At 42.0% G+C, this 20,120-nt stretch overlaps 1 protein-coding gene across 1 annotated transcript; it reads left to right on the forward strand.

Annotated features, from left to right (window-relative positions):
• Window positions 1-15,355: 15,355 nt before the first annotated feature.
• On the forward strand, window positions 15,356-19,670 carry SVIP (small VCP interacting protein). Its single transcript, XM_083838053.1, has 4 exons — window positions 15,356-15,552; window positions 16,304-16,354; window positions 18,002-18,115; window positions 18,908-19,670. The coding sequence occupies exons 1-4, from the start codon at window positions 15,490-15,492 to the stop codon at window positions 18,920-18,922; spliced, it is 243 nt and encodes an 80-aa protein (XP_083694179.1). The 5' UTR covers window positions 15,356-15,489; the 3' UTR covers window positions 18,923-19,670.
• Window positions 19,671-20,120: the final 450 nt, after the last annotated feature.

The following is a 20,120-nucleotide window of genomic DNA, read 5'->3' on the forward strand; positions in this document are numbered from 1 at the left end:
CTCCAACCAAACTTGCTCAACATTTTCTGTGTTATGTCAGAGCACCTCTTGCCCAAAAGATACCTAAAGAGGATCTAAAACAAGGCCAAATCATGCCGGAGAAAAATGTCTCAAATAATGAGCTTTGTATGGGGAACAAAAAGCTGAGTCCCAGATGTCACCTGCAACAGTTAGGGAACTCAAGGACAGAGCATTTATGAACAAAGATTACAAGCATTTAGCTTGCAAAAGAATTTTCCTGGGTGTCTCTCCATTGAAAGCACAGCAAGGCTGATGGAGATGGGCTGTGGTCTATGTGGGAAGCAGCCAGCAGAGCTCTCAGGAGGAAGCAGCCAGGGGCACACAAAAAGAACATGCAGTGCCTTCCCACAGTCCACATGCAGACAGCCTGCAAAAAAATCCAAGCTCACCTTCTCATTCTAGTGCCACATAGCATTGCCTAACACAGCACCAGGTTTGTCTGATTTCAAGTACAACACTGATTACTTTCTCTATTACATGTAGGTCTACTCTGAAACAAGCTATCCTGCAATAGCATAGGTGGCTTGGGTGTGTGCACTGAACTCTACAAACGTCCTCGTACAAAGACCCCTCTTTCAGTAGGTTCACAAGGGTTAGTGGGGAGCCAAAGCGTAGAGAAATGCCCAGTGGTCAAGTGATAACCCAGATTTGCCCTTTCAAAAAGTGTTCTTCCCATTTTCATTAATACAAATTTCAGCTTCTTAATACAGGCCAGGGTACTGTATGAGCCCCATAGCATTATTGTGCAAGGAGCAAATGAGAGGCAGTAGCCTGAGATCAAGTGTTGTGGGTATTGATTGAAGTCTGGCACAAGCCACAGCTTGAGCTCTGCAAAACTCCCTGCATACGAAAGCCTCCCCTGTAAGGCCACTTGGACCCGTGACAATCAGACCACCACGACACCCTCCTCCCTCATTCCAGCCCTGTTACTGCCTGGGGCTCAGAACTTGGTTTTCTTTACCCTGAAATCTTTTCAGAGATATATAAGGGAGCCATTACTCAAAAACTATTCTTATCCACTGCATTTTCACTCTCTAACAAGGAAAGAGCAGCAACCAGAGAAACTACGCACGTTGTGCTGTTTCGACACGATGTTGCAGCCATTGCAATTGCACACAAGCTGCATAATCAACCCTTACTGATGCTTCTGGCTATTTAATAATAGACTTGCTTCAGAAAATTGTTTTTATCTCCAGTTTGTCATCTCAACCTTTGTAACAAGAAAGTACTGAGAGGAAGTTGTGAAAAGACCCACTAGATGAGAATCATTCAGTGGAGGCCCACAACTGCAGGCTGTCATGCATGCTGAAGTCATTATATCTGGCAACAATGCATTAGGCTGTAACCAGTTTTCATCTCACAGTAGCTATAAAGCTACTGGAACATCAGAGAAGGCACTGCAGAACCTCTCTCGGATATGCCTACCCCAAAACAGGATGCCAAACCTGGTGTTAGGCACCAGACTCCCCAGACAGAGGGGAAGAAAGTTGGGCATCTCAGCAGACTGTGGCAGGGAGAAAGCTAGGCACTTATCTGGCAAGGGACTTAATAAGAAGAGGGTTCAAGCATATGAGGAATTCTGCTCTCTTGGAGCTTCAGCGTCTCAACGTTTCCTTGGATCAAATATCTGGAACCCTCTCCTAGAAGGTTTGAATGACAACTTGTCTCCTAAAGAGAGTAAGGAAGGAAAAAAGCAGAACCAAACCTCCCCTTTCTGTTACATACAAGAGGCATCACACATTTTCTACTCCCCACAGGTGATATTCTCGTGGACACAAGCCCAGGGTACGAGCAGATCATACACTCACATGGCTCCCACTTTACCTTAAGCTCTTTTCTGCCCAAATGTCCAAGCTGTCAGCTAACCTTAAAACCTGTGATTACGTATGTATTTCAAGGGTGTTATCACAGCTGCTGTAGTTTGGCTGAAACACCAACAGACAAAATAGCAAAGCTGTTTTCACAAGTTGACTGGGCATGGTAAAAATGAAATGCAGCCAATGAACAGAAAATGAGTAATAGTTCCTCTCATGAATAAAAATATTAATTTACTTTGACTCCTGTGTATGCATGCATTTCTTGTAAACTAATAAAAAAGACAGAAGACATTTTTGCTCTCTGTTAGCATAAACCTGTTCATGAGCAAGAGGACGTCAGGCTACATTTCACTCATCTAATATGTTTAAAAGCTTGAAAGGCTGTCTGAAGCCAGTAACTTTCCTCCTAGCCCAGTTTGGTTCACAGCAGGTCACGGTCAGCCAAGATATGACTCATGCACATCACAAACATCTGAAAGGTAAAACTCCTTCCTTCCCTTACCCACTATGCTATGGTCCTGCTAAAATAAAGCAAACCTATTTCCATCATGTTTAAATTCATATCTGCAGAACACCTGACTCACCCAAAAGAAAATGTTACAAATTCCCTTCTCCTAGAACAGTTTATGATGCAAAACCTTATGGAGAGGTTTATTAAAATATTACAAAACTAAGACTCATCCTAAAGTATCTTCTGGCATTGAAGAAAAAATTATATCCCCGCAATATAATTCTGGAGAAGGGTTCAAAAATTCTCTTTAAAAAACAGATAATTCCTTTAAAATATGCACATTTCTAATGTAATTTATGTAGAAAACCTTATTGGTTTCATTCCTGTTAAATGCCATAGGACTCTCTGTAATGGAATTAATTTCAGAAGAAAAAATGCTATTTAAGTTTATTTAATCCCATGAATTAATACAAGCCATTTTCTGACCTACATTAAAGAGGAGGGGTATAGCCTTAAAATGAAAACAACTCCTACGAGATTTTTTTCCACTCAGTTTAATTATAACTACAACATTAGACATGAACTTCAACTCAGACCCATATCATTCACACAAACTCTACAGCATCCAATATCTTTAACTCACTCTAAGTTTAATTTCATCTTCTGTAACCCTGAGGAAAAATAAAAATACTCCATGAACTGCGTACACTTACAAGTAAATAGAAATGCATTGCTCCACTGCAATTCATGATAATATTAAAAAAAAAAAAAAAAAAAAAAAGAAAGAAAAGAAAAAAATAGATAAATAGATGGTTCCTACACAGGAAAGAATTAAAATTATTCAATAATCCTAAAATCGCTATTCAGTTGGGTATAGGAAAAGGGGTGAAACTTAATAGCTCTCAGAAACAAGCTCTGCAAATCAGTTTAACAACTTCTGTTAATCCAGAGATTAACAGATTTGATAGATGAGGTTAGCTTTGCATTTGTCTCAAGTGAGAAGAAAAACAATGTGAGCTCTAAAAAGACAAGTAAAGCCCCATGCATCTTAAGTGCTTTATTATGTAAAACTGCAGGATGTGCAGGCATAATAGAGCAGTTACACTCATGTATTTTCCCCAAACCACCAGCTTTGTGCAGTACTTGCTATTCTGACTCTTTGGCATCAAGAACCCCAAGATGAAGCAGCCGCCCAGCGTCACAAAGAGGAACTGGTCTGATATTATAAATATAAATGCCTGATAGATCATTACAAACTCTTATTTTGCCCAAACAATCAGGTGCTTGCTTTTAGAATTACATGTTAAGAACAGAGATACGAGATGTTCTCCCAATATCTAGATGGCATTCCCAAGACTCTCAGAAACATCTGTGCTCAACTGATATGCTGATTATCTGATTGTCATTAAATGCCAGCACAGATAGTCAGATCTCTAGTGGTCCTGTATGGTTCCTCTTCTGTTTCTCACATAACATTTTATATTTTCATGGTAGCTCAATTTTCATCAGTATTTTTCTAAGTCATGTCTTGGTTTTCTGCAGTCTTCCCACCAGCACCCTTTCTGGTCGGCTTTATTTTGCATTCTCACCAGCACCCAAGAGAAGATGTGCTGCTGTGGCAGCACCCATCACCACATCACACTTGAAAACTGTCTGCGCGTGCGCGTATGGAGAGAGAGATGGATGGTAGGATGCTTAGATTCCTTTACAAGGTTGGTACATTTCTATTGCAAGTCCCCCAAAAATGGTATATTCCCAAGGCTATTTTAGAATACCATTTTAAAATGCATCAGGTTGTAAATGTTGTGGACGATCACCTTCAATTTGCACAGCATACTAATAATGCTGTGTTGGGGACACCCTCCCCATTAACAGGATGCACAAACCATCATGTGAGTACAGTTCATTCCTCTGAAGTCAGTGTCTGGTCTAATAAATTCCTTAGCCAGAGCTCCAAATTATACCTCTCACCCTGGCAATCCAGTTGGATGTTTCTGCTAATACACTAGCTACCACCTGAAATCAATCATTATCAAGTCAGTAACCTAAAATGGAGAGAAATAAGAAGCATAACAGCAGTATTGAAAACACACTAAGCCAGAAGCACAACTGTTTTGCAGGTAAGTTAAAAGATGTAGTGCATGCATCTACAGTAACGTGCTTTTTATTGTCCTTTCTTCGGTTTTCTTTTCAGCAAGTCCCTGCAGTTAGCAGAAAGACCTTAACGTTAACAATTTCCATGGTAGCTTATTAGCACTTGATTGTTCTATAATGCCAACTCTGTATCCAATACTGTTGCAATTCAATGGCTCCTGTATTACGATATGAGATTGTGTGCTAACTCAGCCAATATTTCAGCTGCACCTGAGATTTACACTTGGTGCAACTTGCATTTTATATATGGTTTGAAAATATATTAGAATAAATTTGCAAACTTGCAATCATAGAATACATGTATTTATGATTAATTTGCAGCATAGATCACACTGAGATTCCTCATGTCCTTAAGAATCGAGAGGAGAAGCCTCCTAGTTCTACAGATCACCTTTTTCTATGGATGGTATTACTGTGACTTGTAGGAGAGTACGTGTAATCTGTAACGCAGGGAGAAAATTTTTATTTATATTTTTATTATCTGAAGAATTGTTCATAAAGGCAAGAAAGTCTGACTGATAAGCTGGGCAGTCTTGAAGAGAAATTCATAATCTTAATTTATAATTCATTGTCGACAATAAATAAGTGACCAATGTTCAGTGATATGGCTGATATCCTACCAAGAAGTGACACATTACTCTTCAGTAGCTGCGCATAATATATATTTTTTTAATTCAGTTTTTAAAATGATAGCTTGTTACTTGCACACAACACAGTTTATCTGAACTCAAATATATAGAATAAACATGCAAATGTTGCCATGGAAACATTACACTAAGATTCAGATCTGATCTACAGTTCACAAAGAAGACAGCACTTCTTTTTAATTGCTACAGCCAGTTAAAAATAGCAAGTATTGCTTCTGAAGATGCACTCAAGAGTATTTAAAGGACAGCCAGCATGAAGCAGTTGTTTCCCACTTAGTTACTCTTCCACTTCTTTCACCTGCACAGCTTTTCCTCCGCAAGCAGTCGTCAAACGTCCCACGTGTGCACACTGCTACGAGGTATCCCGAGCAGCTGGCACCCCATCGCACCCCTGGCACAAGGGTTAGAGACAAACGCCTCTGCTCAAGAGTTCTGGTGCACAAAATCTTCTCAGGGCGGATGTTTGCATTGAACACGCGACTCAGTGCTCCCCAGATACTTTCCATAGTAGCTGAACTTTTTGCTGAAGCTCCTGAAAGAGAGGCAGCCCGAGGCAAACACCTACACGAGGAATTTCAGTCCAAGCAGCTCGAGTTTGGCACTGTTAGAAAAAGCTGAAACCCAAACCTTTTTCATGCTAAGTGTGAGGAAACCAGCGGAGTGACACAAACACTTCTGCCTACAATAAGCACAGGGAGAAATGCAGAATTGAGACAGCAGTCCTCCGCAGGGTCAGAAAAATGGACATGGGCCTTTGGAAGATCACAAATGACAAAAGCAGCTGCGAAATCACAAGATAGGGAGCAGCTGAGGGGAAAGAACGTGGAAGTTGAAACTCTAGCTAGACACGAAACACGTGGGTGTATAAGTGCAGAGATGTCACAGGATGGAGGAATGAGGCTATTAAGCACTATTGTGTCAGCTTCCTCTGACAAGGCATACCCACGCCTCTTCCGTGGCCAGCATTTTAAAGCTGTGGACTCCTCGTTCAGGTAACGAACAGCTACAAGGTGTCCTTTCCAAAGGAAATTAGCAGTGCTACTGCCAGCCTGCTTCAACCCAGCAAGCTTCTTATCTAGAAGACAGAGGAAATTATTAAAGCGTTTCTATAGCAATGAAAAATCCCCTTGTTATCCTTTAAGCAAACTTTTTACTGTTGTGACCCTTAAATAGTTCTGTGTTCACGCACACATACATGTTTCTGCTATGTTTGAGTTTTTCCTGTTTCCCTGGAAAGGCCTACTTGGCTCCTGGCCTGCTTGTTTGCTCTTTATCTGGTAATTAGCAAGAATGTGATTGATTCACCATGAATGCAAATCAGGCCACTGTAGAGGAATAAAATAGCCTCTTCCCATCGCCATTCTCTTCAGCATGGGATTAAAACATTAACAGTCTCAGAAATCAAATGTGTACTGAAAACTATGGCATCTATTTCCATAAATGCCAGTGAATAATGACAAATTACTGCAATGAGATTTGTTGGTGACAATATACCGAGGTGAAATCTAGGAGTTTACCGTGACTTGTTCATTTCCTGAATTTCACTTGGGCTATCAGGATGGCACCTCCACAGTCTGCTCAAGGACTTCTGCTCCTAAAGGCTTCATTATATGTACTCAGCCACACTGAAAGCAGTAGTTTACATAATTTTCTAAGATTTTTTATATTTCCTACAAAACACACTATAGGAATGGAATATATATGGAATAATGAAGCATTGCAGTTTAGGTGTCTGTTTTTTCCCCTCTTCAAGCGGCATACTGGAATTACATACATTTGTTCTACAGTTTTAGTGAACATTCTTGTGTTTCATGTGGCTCTGAGAAGTTTAGTTATTAGAACTTCCTAGAAACTTCTTAGAACTCCATTGCACTGCTGATTTCTATTAGGCTATGATTTACATTACACTGTAAGTGTACTAAGTCAAAAAATCATTTCTAAGGAATTTATCAGTAGATATTGTCCACATGTCCAGGTAAAGCTCAGGTACGCTCTTCTCTTGGTCCAAGGAGATCATTAAGGCAAAAAACAAAACAAAACAAAAAACTAAAAAACCCCTCCTATGTTCGTGGAATTGTGCACGCAGGTTGCAGAATGACTGAAAAGACCATGAAACATTAACATTGCAAATATATGCCAGAACATGCACTCGTGGGTTTTGGGGGACAGAATAATTTACATATCACTACAAGTTTTATCCCTAGGAATAGTCTGATGCACTGCTCAAAAAGGAAAAAAAAAAAAGTAGCTTTCTGCCAAGTACACTGTCAGACACTCCAGCATCTGCTGACTGCAAACATCCGGTTTTACATTTTTGTTTTGGTACACAGAAATGTGCATTGCTTTCTTCTTAATATAAAGGTGTAACTGCAGTCACATTTCCAGGATAAGGGGAAATAAATAAACGAAATGCATGCCTGTACCCTTCCCCTTTTGTTGTTTTATTTTTAGCCCTGCAACGCTGATTTTAAATGTGTAACTGAATACAAGTGTTCCCTACTGAGTGGCTGCGAGGGGTTTAACAAACAAAACAAAGTCAAAACATGTGTGCATGCACAAAAACAGGGCAGGTGAAATTACACATGATATTTTACAATAACGTTTGTAGACAAGTCTGTAAGATATCCGTGCTCTCAGTGTTCTGCTGCACTTATGCCCCACACTTGGCACAGGCCTATGAATGTCTCACCTCTGAGGAGATATCAGCTCTATGATATGACCCACGCTAGTGAGCAGTGAACCAGTAAAAGGTGCAAACAGGAAAGCACTGCGAGTACCTGCACAGAGACAATTTTGAGAAGGACGGAATTTCAGTCAACACATCCCTCTCAGTAAGATATGTTAAAGCCACACCAGTCCTCAGGAACACGGGCACTATGGCAGGGAGCAGACTGAGCCCCCCTCAGATCTGCAGGGGTTAGTACACGTGCACAAGCCAGCTGTGTGAGAGCTGAACCTCACGCTGCACTGAAGATAAGAAACCGGTGCCTGAGGCAGCAGTGTACAGTATCAGGTGCATGCAGAAACCAAGCAGAATATACAAAAGCCAAAAATCATCTGCTCCTCTTCTTATCCAATTGCAGGAAAACAGTCTGCTTTTTGTTTTAGAAGTTATTTTCTGCCCAATAACTCAATGTTTCTCTCTGATAACATGCTAGAGGGAGAAAGTATACGCAGTGCTGTATGTCATGTAAATGAGTTTATTGCATAGCGATTTTTCAAACTGTGCAGCCATAAGAAAGGCAGAGTGCAAATTGACCTTAAAGAGCAGCAAAGTCTTCCTTCTCGGTTTTAATTGCCCTTGTACTCAGGCACAAGCTATTTCACAATGTAAATTTTTCATTATAAGTGGCAACTGTAAACAGAAGGCTTTTTTGGCAGCCCCTAATTGCTGTCTAACCAAGGCATTCCGGACTGGTAAGTGCATCGTGCGAACGTGTTCAGCGCAGGACCTTTGTACATGTGAAGGAGCTTCACCAGGATTCCATAGAAGATTTATTCCTTTGTGCTGGACAGTCAATCAAGCAGGACTTCCAGGTGTTTACAGGTTTTATTCAAGGAAATGCTCCCATTGATTTTTACATCGAGTTTCCCAGAGATGTCAATGCATGGGATTTTGCTCAGAAGAAAGACGTACAGAAGGAAGTTTGTATGCAGTGTGCAAGTTTTAGTCACCCACTAGTGACATCCATACACCTCCCTTGCTTCCAGAGAGCAGATTGTGACAATCCGCTAGGAAAGATGGGAAACTAATGGCAAGGGATTCACTGCTAATGAAGCAAAATCACTGAGATTAACTGAAAGTTTATGAAGTTAAACCATGGCTTAAAAAAGGTCAGCTTTCCTGGACCAGAAAGCTTTCCTCAGCAGAAGTTGTACTTTCAAAATAGAGAGTTTCCAGAGCATGGACAGCAGTCTGACATTTTCAGTAATCCCTAAGCTAAAATATAAAAAGAAATTTGCAGAAAATAATGAAGTGATCACTGAATATCTGTATTCTATAGTCAAGCACTACACCATATTCATCCTCCTCTGGTTAGTCATAAACAATTTTCACAAAATCTGCCTTGCCACATTCTTGAAAAAAACTTAAATTTTAAATGTACTAGTTCTCAATATCATTGAAACTGTTATCAAGTATCATCAAGTATTTTCATTAAAATGCTCCTTACATATGGTTCCCTATGTTTTGTGAAGACATACATAGAAGTAGAGTGAATACTTAAAGATCATTACAATTTTACTGCTAATATTCTACAATATGTGTACATAAAATGTCTTGTTTCATGTTAAGCTGGTGATTTCACAACTAGTTAGTTTTCTGAACTGTCCCAAACCAGGCAATAGCTAGAAGTTTTCCTGTCTTTGGTTTCAAGACAGGCATAAACCTAGAGTTATTATCTGAAGTAACCCTTGAGATACAGTCCTATAAAAACAGGCAAAATACTAAGTCGCTGAACCATGTTCATTCTATGCAACTGTCTTTTTATTCTTGCCCCACAGTCAAATATTATAATAAGACTTTGGTCTGGCAACAATAAGAACAGATCCTTATTTACTTATTAAAACACCAAGGACTTTGGTGGAATTACCAACAGAGTTGAGAATGAAGTCGATGTCTTAAAGTTTCATGATCTCTGTGGTTGGAATCACTGTCTACATAGAGAAGTAAAACGTTATGAGTGAAAAACCACACGATTTGCAGGCCCCGAACACTGGTGTAATAAATTAACAAACAGTGCATCTCTGGCATGCATTGGACCTTTGCACATGGCTGTCCTTGAACCAGCCGAGAATGAAAGAGAACAAAGCAGCTGAGGATCTAAACCAGCACCACTGCCAACTTGAATATATCCAGAGTGCCTAAGGTATAGTAGAGCCCACCTGGTTCTTGCAGCTAGTCTGCTTACTGGCTGGATTATACGGATTTTACAGACCCATTACATAGGCCTGAACAGGGAAGAATGGCTGGGGGAATGGTCCTGTTTAGCCTGACTTGTTGCTCACTAGCAGGGCTGCATAGATTTTCCTATATTCATAGGAATAGGTCACCCCTGTATTGGGGGTGGCACTTACACAGGGAGAACTATTCTGCAACCAGAAATTCATTTCCCCCTTCCCTTTACTACTCAGAGCATGGCAGTATGCAACAATAGAGCCAGAGAAGAGACACCACAAGCACGACCAACCTGGTGGAGCTGCTGTGGAGGCCGTCAGACCTGGAGCCCCACGACCATCTGTGCGACATCATGGCCCTGGCAGGATGCTCTCAGAAATCAGGGAGAGCCTTTGTATTGATTAGCTTCAGTCCTTTCCAAGTGCCATTTAAACTGATGGCTAATTTCTATGGAGTAACAAATCAGGGCCATAAAGGCTTATATAAATGTCCACAGAGGCTGCAATTACTTTTCCAGTAGACAGTGTGGCACTAAGCTGACCCATGCCTTTCCCGTAAGGGGCTACGTTTCTGTTGTTGTAAAAACATTGCATGGTGAAAGCAAGTACTGCCAATGCACCAATCAGAGTTATGATCGGGTCACAGCTACTCTTACAGCCATTTGCATTTTTCTTGAGGAAAGATTCAAAAAGTTTAAAAAAGTCAAATAAGTATTGTTATCAGCTGGAAGAGAGGTACGATAACTAGCCAGGCACTCCAGAGATTAGTCCCAATAACCAGAATTTGGTCTCTAATAAGTTTTCCTTTTTTTTTTTTTAATAAAGCGATCACAACAGCTTGTTAAACTCTCAGTCAGAAAGGGGTTCTCTCTAGATTTACACACAATAGTAACACCATTATTTCTCCATTATCAGTGAATTCCCACATTAAAAGGTCAGCACTACAGTTACTGTGGCAGTTAACATCTCTTCAAGAGGTGCTCTTTTGTAGAGAAAGAGGCATTTATGGGGTAGACTAACTACCCCATAATTTTCACCCTTTAAGTGTACATTATCGACCTTCAAATCATTTGGCCAGGGTTCTTAAAGCCACTTCCCTTGTATCTGCCCTATATTGCATACGCAATAGCGGAGGATAAAAAATGCCTCTGCTTGTTTTTCTTCTTTCTGCATATGTTGTTGGGACTCACTCTTATTTTCGTTTTTTTTTTTCTTCTCCAAAAAAAGCTTTCTGACACTTCCAGAAATCTAATGGGTAGTATTGTACAGCCCTCATTCCCATTCAAAGCCACACAGCCTGCAATATCAAAAAACAACAACAAATTGAAGGTGTGCATATAGATTTGGGAAATTCAGGAATTGTTTGTGTCAATTGTACCATCTGCTGGATTTAAAGAAGACAAAGAATTCGAGCCTTAATTGCACTGAATTGCATCTTAATCTGACTTTTATCAATGTCATTCTTGCACAAACACCATCGTAACTATTATAAATGAACATGTAATGAACTGCCAGATCTTCTAATGACCCACAAAAACACCGGCAGAAAGGTCAAATACATTTGTAGTATTATTTTTTTTTTTTGATAAATCAGATACTCAAAACACTACACACTATTCATCACATTAACAAAAAACAGTTCAAATTGATCAGTCTAGCAAGCCCCTACAGGAAACATGCTACTCCTGTTAATGTCACTGTTAAAAGTATGTGGTTTGTTTGCTCATTTGAAGGTGACTGCATAACAAATGTGTTATGCAATAACACATAGCACTACCATTTGGCAGGGTGGGGAAAGGGGACAAAAAAAAAAAAAACTAAAACAAACCAAACCCTCCCCTGTTTTCTGTTACTGTTGAGATACCAGGCATTAATATTACTGATCTTACACTGCCAATAAATCCTCAGTGTGCAATTAATCGAAGAGCTTTGCCATCTGTAATCAAGAAGAGCACTCTTCACTTTGTCGAGCAATCCCTGCTGTGCTGTTTACAGACGATGAGCATCACCCCTTTTCCAGGCAAGAAGCAGAGCAATGCTCTGCACTGCTCACCCCCAGCACAGGGGAAAGTTTCCCAGAGAGAGAAAAGAAGAACCTGTTTAGGCTGAAGAGACTAAAGAGAAGGATTAAGAGGGAAAGAAAAGATGGCTAATCACCACTGCTTGTTTTCAGAAACGCTTCCAAAGGCGATGCAGATGAGTTCAGCCTGCTGCCAGCTCCGTGTTTCAGTCGCACTGTCATGTTGCGCCCCTGGCCGGGAGAACCAGCTGCCCCGGTGCTTCAAGCCAGGGAGCTCTGCATCTGCCCCCCTGTGCTGAAGCTAACTCCTCCCCTGAATAAGGCCCTTATTTCCCAAAATTTCAATGCGTATGTCATTTTCAAGCATCAATGCATCCAAACACACAAAGATCCTGTTGACTTCATGTCAAGCTATACATACTCAGGGTTTCTTTAAGCTTATTCCAGGAAGCCTCAAGAAGAAATCAGTTCTTAAAGGACCTCAGACTAGGCAAATTCACTGAAAGGTTATTCCTTAAACTTCAGCAGCTTCCTTAAATTCTTTGTTAGAGAACAAGTTGGTACCGTATTTCCTACTAATTCTCAATAACCAGCATTCTGTGCCTTATGCACACAATTTTAAAGAAGTGCAGTTTAGGTTAGACCACTCACTTTTCAGTTATATATCTTATCATTTCACACTACCAGGAAGCTGCGCTCTCTCTCTCTGCAGAGAAGTCTTGTTCAATAGTGCTTATATCTTCCTCTAAACCTGGTAGGCAAGACAGACACCTTTTTGCTGTATTCATGGGTTATCATGATACTGATGGAGTATACAGGGGACTGCAGCAACCACGAACCCCTGGGATCTAACCTGAAGCTTGACAAGCCCTCATCACTTAATTGCTTAAGCCATACGACTATAAAACCACAGCACCTTGAAAGCTCAGAAATGATAACAATAACTGCTTCCATTACAAAGCATCAAGTTAAATCATAACACCCCAGAATATGCCACAGCTTCTGGAGCACCACAGCCTGGCCACGCTGCTGCAGCTTTGTGCCCTCCTGCAGACAGCCTCCACCCGCAAAGGAGGGAAGGAGGCAGGTGAGCCTCCTGCTCCCTCCCTCCAGCCTGACCAGTCTCCCAGGAAAACAGCCACACTTCTGATGCTCACTTCAGAAAGCCCAGGGCCATGCTGTGACTTGCTCGGAGTATTTCGTTTAGCGACACAATAATCCTGTCTGATGGCTAATTAGAGCTGCAGGGAACAGACACAAGAACTAGAATTACAGTAACACATGACATCGTGTACTCGTGGAATAAATGGCAGGACAAGAACATGGACACAAAAATAAGTACTTGGTTCAATAGCACTGAGACAGGAAAGAAACTGCACAGATGTGGCATTGTTTGTGAAGAGTACTTCTAACACTCTTCACATAACCCCTGGTAAGGGATGTATAGAAAAATGCAAGCTCAGGAAATGTTGTTGAACAGAGTAATGCCATAGCTACTATAAATAACTAGGACAAAAGAGAAGGTAGGAAAATTTTAAGAAAAAGGAATAGAAAGAAGATACAGGAAAGAAGAAAAGACTTTAGGAAAATTCAGTATCAGGAAACACAGGGAAACAAGGCCAGCATGGAAGAAAGAGGTTTGCATGGCAGTTCCTGACAGCAAAGCACAGCAAACCATTTCAAATGGGACAAAAGGCTGAATCCAACAAAGTGCTAATTCACCTATGACTAGGAGCTTTCTAAAGGATGTGAACATTTAAAAATATTAAAATAGGAAAAAGTGCACCTCAAGATGAACATAAATGATAAACAAAGAAAAGTGAATAATCTTTTCTGCAGCTATACATGCAAGTCAAAAAGGGCTGAAAGCTGCACGATGAGATAGCCATTGATCTTGCCTCAGCACATGAAGGGGGCTGTGAGGCTCAGTGCCATCCCCATCCTGCCCTGCCACTCCTGGCGTACCTTCCACGTGTGTGAGCGTGCTATGTTCTTTAGCAAAACACCACACACGAAGGCGCTTGCTGTGCTCACTGATGAGATCGCTGCAGGCTAAGATTGTGCCAGAGCATTTAAGCGTCTGGCAACAGGCATGTCACCATCAGCTTTCAACAGGACCTCTGAGACACCCCACCAACATCGTATTAGAGCATGAAGTGAAAGCAATTTTTAGACCGCACTAAATCTGGTGTAAGCTTTGGTTACTCTGACGCTTCTAGAAATCTAGCAGATGCTGACGTCTTGCTTCCATCCCATTTAGCAGTTTATGCTAATTTCCCAGAAATTACATCAGAAATCTCTCAGAAATTGCTTCACCTGGGCGTGCCAACCAAGCCAGTTGGGAGGAATGGGGAAAAGTGCTACAGACAGCAGAAACCAAAGACTTTCAAGTTCTCATTTCACGATAGCACGCGTGACAGCACCAAAGGGCTGCCAGGCATTGGAACATACAGCTGGGCCAAACCAACATAATCAGACAGAAAGGGCACTGTGCATTAGCTAAAGATCACCAAGTATTACTACTTCTCATACGGGCATGACTCCTGATAACGTGGCTCAATGCTTGAATCTGAATTTTGCTTTATCACTGACAGCTAAATACAATTTTGTCTGGTCAGAGGGAAGTTGTCTCAGGTTTGTGAATTAGGACCTCAGGAGCTTTCTGCTGATCCCAGGAAGCCCCCTGCTGACATACAGTATCAGTATCATCAACACCTTCTTGCCAAAAATACACGTACCCAATGTGTGGAAGCAGCCTGTGCCTGCTCAAGGCCAGTGGATGGCAGCCTAACACCAGGGAATGAAATGCTACTTCTCATTTAAGCATACTTCCAGTAAACTCCAAATCCTGTATAAGGTTTACCAGAGCGATCTGGAAATTAATTAGACTACTGCCCCTCTTGCCCTAATACAATGAAGGTAATGTAGTTTACTTTTTGAAGGATTTATTTTCTGTGTCCTTAAGTGAATAGAGATTGACGTTAATGTCATGAACAAATGGGAACTGGAATACTCTGTTATCCTTTGAAGACGGATGACTACAGGCCTGCCGGCACCGGTTGGACATTAGCTACACGGAGACAGTTCCTTCCTCAGGTGGTGTCACCGATTGTGATTTCAACACCTCTTCAGTTCACCCCGTCAGTGACCCAACAAAGCAGCCAGGGACCGCAGCAGCTCCGGGTGCTGCCGCTGCCCAGGACGGAGGCCCCGCAGCAGAAGCTGGTAGAGCTCGCAGGGCCGGCTCCCAGGGCCAGGGAGAGGAAGCCGCGGCTGGACGCAGCGCAGGCCGGCCCCAGCCGCACCCCGGCCCCGCCGCCCGGCCATGCCCGCCCCCTGCCGCCCCCGCACGGCCCCGAGGCAGGGCGGGCCCTGCCCGAGCGCGGCGCCGGGCGGAGGCCGCAGGCGGGGCCGCCGCCACCTCCTCCTCCTCCTCCTCTTCCTCCCCGGCCGCCGCCAGCCGTGCCGGCGGTGGGCCCCGCCATGGGGCTCTGCCTGCCCTGCCTGGGGGGCGCAGTCAAGGACGTGGTAGAGACGCCCGACCCGGTGAGTACGGCCCGGCCGCTTCCCCGCCCGGCCCGGCCCGGCCGCCTGCGAGCGCGGTGGGGCCCAGCGGCCGCGGGCCTGGGCCCGCCGGGAAGCGGCCCGAGGGCTCCTCTGTAACATGGAGGCCGCGCCCAGCGCTGTCCCCGCGGGCCAGGAAGGGCCTGGGCCGCCCAGACCCGGCCCCACACTGGAGGCCCCGCCGCCTGTGTCCGCCCCCCGTGCTGGGCGGCCCCCGGGCCGCGCCTCCTTTTCCCCTGCCAAGGGAAGAAACGCAGCGGGTGCCCTGAACGCAGGGCTGGGGGCTCCCCCCAGCCTCACGGGGTCAGGTTTAGGCTGTAGTGACAGGAGCTGCTGCAGGAATGGTTACCCCTGTCCTCCCTCTTCCACTCCCCACCTGAGGCTTTTAGTCAGGAAGAGTACAACAACCCCTTCTTTACGTTCCCCAAGGACATTTATCACTGTCTTCTCCTTACAGCCTTGTTTTTCGGGCAGTAAAAGCCCCATAGAGGTTTCTAGGGGGGGAGGGTTGGACTGCAGCTCTGTCAGCAGCTGCTCCTGTAGCCTATTAGTCACTAAAAACATTTTGTTCTCCCACTTTTGCAGTGGAGGTAAGAACGATGCTAATTGACATAAGGTTGGCATTTCGTGACAGTTTGCAGTACAGATTTGAGTCATTTAAAAATTTAGACTTTTAAAAGAAGGTACAGACTGTATTGGAATAAAATTTCACTGTCTTTCACATTTTATTTAGGAAATAAAAAGAAGACAGCTAGCAGAAGCTGCTGAGAAGAGGCAGATGGAGGTAACGCCTGATTAAATGCTATTTATTCAGAATATATTTGGGTAGCTGGTTTACAGGGAAAGTAGCTAGGGCTTCTGCAGGAACACCAGATATCGTGCTGGATTGTGGGCATTGTCATGAAGTTTTCACAGTATTGATAACATTTTACCTCCATACTTAAATATATACACACACACTAGATTGTGCAGCTAGGTAAGTACTCAAAAGACCACTGCAAGGTAACTGAGCTTGTTTGGATGGAAGAAGTTCTTTAAGAGTTTGAAAACCATTAAGCAATTGAAGAGCAAGTTCACTGTTACTTTTTCACACACTATAAGACTTGAAAGCAAGAGACAGAAATACTGAGAACTAGAGTTGTCATACAACTGCTGCAATGGCAATTTCAAGTTACAATACATTTTACTTCTCTTAAAAATGCAGATTGTGGACACTTGCAAGTTTGATTTATCAACGTGGGAACAACCAAATGTTTTTTTTAGCTTAAATTCTATCAGGGTAAAAGTATGTACTTAGTCTTCCATCTTTTTAAGGCTGCTAGGTTTTAACAGTTTCAGTATACTTAAAGCTTCAAGAGGTAGAATGTCATTGATCTAACAGAGTGGCTAGAACTAGCTAGCCCATCTTCCTATCCTTACTTTTCAAGAAAGTCATTAAAAGATGAACCATACAAAATTGACAGTAAGGAAAAAGTATATCCTGAAGACCACAGCTGATCAACGAAGAGAGAGTCACGTGTTACTGAAATTATATATCGAATTAAAAATTAACTATTATTGGTGACGACCACATTGACCTGGTCTTGAGGGAGTTTGATAAGTAATTGAAGCAACAGCAGTGACACTTCAGAGCCTTTCTGTAGAAATTGTTACTTTTCATTTTTGTCTCAGACTACATATTAAAAGCAATCCACATGTAGTCTCAAATGTTTTCATGGTTTTTTTGTTTGTTTTTGAGGATAGCTGCTTGAAACATACTTTTGAGAAGTGTATAAGAGAAAGAAGTCCTCATCTAGCTCTTAAATGGCTAAAATGGTTTCCTGGGAGGAAGGAGAAATGAAGCAACTTGGGTTGCAGATAGCTTTGAAGTTCTGTGGTAGCTATTAGGCTATTAAAGAAAATACAAGTATCACTCAGTTACTCTCTTTAAAAAGAGAAATTGATAAACTTTTACCAGGGACTTTGGTAGCATCTCCATTTGACAAGAAGATTTGAAAAATGTGAATGGATGATTAAACAGCTGAAGTTCTACCTGCCAAAATTGTCTCTTCCCACTTAAGTCTGTTCATGAGGGCAAGAAGAGGCCCTGACGCTGCAAAAAACTACAAACCAAAAGCCCAGGGCTTTTTTTGGGCAAGTGAAGTTCTGTCTTTGTGTCTTAAGGGATGCAAACTGGGTACGCTTAATTGCATTCAAGTATGTTCACCTGGATATATTAATATCAAACTAGAACTCCTTCACATAGCTGCAAGAACAAGAGCACTTAATATAAAGAAGTACCCTAGAAAGTCTGGTTTGACATCATGGTAGCGTTACTTACTGTTTCCATCTTTACATGCAAACCAGAGTTCACAAGGTACTGTTACCAAGACTCGCAGTTTGGCTTCTATCCATAAAAATAACTGACCTTATGCAAATATTTTTCTCGCAGGCTTCCTCTCGAGGTATTAAGAACACTTACTCCTTAGAGCAAAAGAAAAAGAAACAGGAAGAAATAGAAAAAAGAATTGCAGCTTCAGGTTCTGGAGGAGAAGGAGGACTGAGAGTAAGTTTAAAGATGAAACAGTATGATGCAACTGTCTTGATATTCACTGAGGAAAATCCAATTTTGTTCTATTGTTGTCTACAAGATTGAATAATGCAAGAAAAAAACAAGAGAAAGGGAAATGGAATAGAAATAGAAGCATGTGTCATGTATTCTCAAGTAGATTTCATTTCTGGGATGCAAGGATGGCAGAGAGCTTTATTTTCTTGTCTTTCTCCCAGTTTCTGCACCAATGATCTGATTCTCTTCAGTTTTATGGTACTCTCAGCACTGGGGAACCTCCTCCCTGACCTCAGTGTCCCTTTTCAGTACCTCTTGAGACTTGCTCTCTTGGCTCAGAGTTTACAGAATATCATTCAACTAAGTACAGTAATTGCTTGGCGTTTCAATTATCTTTTTCTCTTCCTAAAAAATATAAAATGCTGCCATATTTACTGATAAACTTGGTTGCTGCTATTGCTACCACTTTTCTAAATAAACTCTCAGAAAACCAGGTGGAAATTCAATGCAGGAGCTCTCCAGGGCAATAGGTGGATCCATTTCTTGAAACACAAGCTTTGTAAGCAATTATCTCTTCCCCCTATTGCTGGATATGAGGGCATTCATAGCAGTGAAACTGTGGGTGGGAGTTCACATATGCTACCACTGGTGAGCTTTGTGTCCACCACTCACTGGATATAAACTGCATTAGACAAGGGCATTGGTCTTCATACAACCTTGTGGTGTGGGCATTCCCCCCCCCCGCCCAGCTTCATGCAAACCTGTGGTGCATTTTGTTGTTTTTTTCTTTAGTGGCAGGTTGGATAAAGAAGTATGACTTCTGGAGAGAAGATTGATGTTTACTGCCAATAACTTGCCAGTTTCTGCAGCTGAGTGGCACTTACTCATCATGTGGCTTTTGCTGTTTGCATATGAAGACTCAGCAGTACTTTGCCATTGCAGGAGGGCAGATGTGGAATTGTGTACTAAGAAAGTTAGGAGCTCAAGCCTCTGAACACTAGGTTTTGGCCAACTTCTGTTTTGTGTGCATGTTTTATTGGTTCCCTCTCAAGGGAGTGAGATGGGTTTTCTCACGTAGAAATGATGTCTTGACCCTGTAGTCAGTCTGTGTGTATGTTGTCTGGTCGGTTGGTACATCTATGTTTATGGCCAGCTTAGGCAGAGTTCACATGCCCATGTGATGTTTAACACTTACTTTGAGCTCTACAATTAAACTTTTCTCCAACTCCTTATATAAGATGGAGTTCATAAATATGTATTTGGATATGTAGGTTACCATATTTCTTTTCAGTTTCCTAATAACTTGTGAACTGCTTTAGGATTTAGTGCCTTTAAAAAAAACACAACTAAAGCAGACTCAATGATAGGCCCTTACAGACTGAAGCCTTTTGACACTGCATAAAATACCTTTATAAACCCTGTATACTTACAGCAAGAAAGCTGTTCTATTGCGAGTCTAATAATCGTTCTCCTCACTTTCAGATGTGAATTTCTCTTAAAATAAGTATTTATAAGGAATACTGGAACAAAAACAAAATTAAAAACACTTAATTCATTGTTTTGTTGTTTTTTTCCTTTTAAACACAAGAGGGCAGTGCTGCACTTCAGATGACTGAAAAAAAGCAAGAGACCCATTATGTCATCTGTTGGCCAGTTCATTTGCTGAAATTTCTGTACTATCTGGGTGGGTTTGTTACACTGCACTAACATTGGCCAAATGCCTGAAGCTGTGTCGCTTTTCTTCTGTGTTCAGGAATGTCTGTAATTCCCTTCCCAAATGTGAAGCTGCCTTGGATTATTTAGAGCTACCTAAACTATGGTATAACTAGTGACCTCAAGCCCCTGTTTTCACAGACAAGGAAAGCTTGTTGCAGCATGATCAACGTTAAGAAGCTGGCTCCTCTTTTTCCTGAAAAGCATTAAGTTTGGCTCAGCATGTCATTGACCCCATTTTGACCTATGTTGGCTTTTCATCTTCCCTGAACTAGATACTTGTTTTACTTCC

This window comes from Anser anser (assembly GCF_964211835.1).
Source record: "Anser anser genome assembly, chromosome: 5".
NCBI classification, from domain to species: domain Eukaryota; kingdom Metazoa; phylum Chordata; class Aves; order Anseriformes; family Anatidae; genus Anser; species Anser anser.

Bases quoted from the DNA above. Each gene is read 5' to 3' on its own strand.
- SVIP (XM_083838053.1), top strand. From the start codon at position 15,490: ATGGGGCTCTGCCTGCCCTGCCTGGGGGGCGCAGTCAAGGACGTGGTA. The intron at 15,553-16,303 runs GTGAGTACGGCC...CATTTTATTTAG, and splicing joins TGGTAGAGACGCCCGACCCG to GAAATAAAAAGAAGACAGCT. The intron at 16,355-18,001 runs GTAACGCCTGAT...TTTTTCTCGCAG, and splicing joins CTGAGAAGAGGCAGATGGAG to GCTTCCTCTCGAGGTATTAA.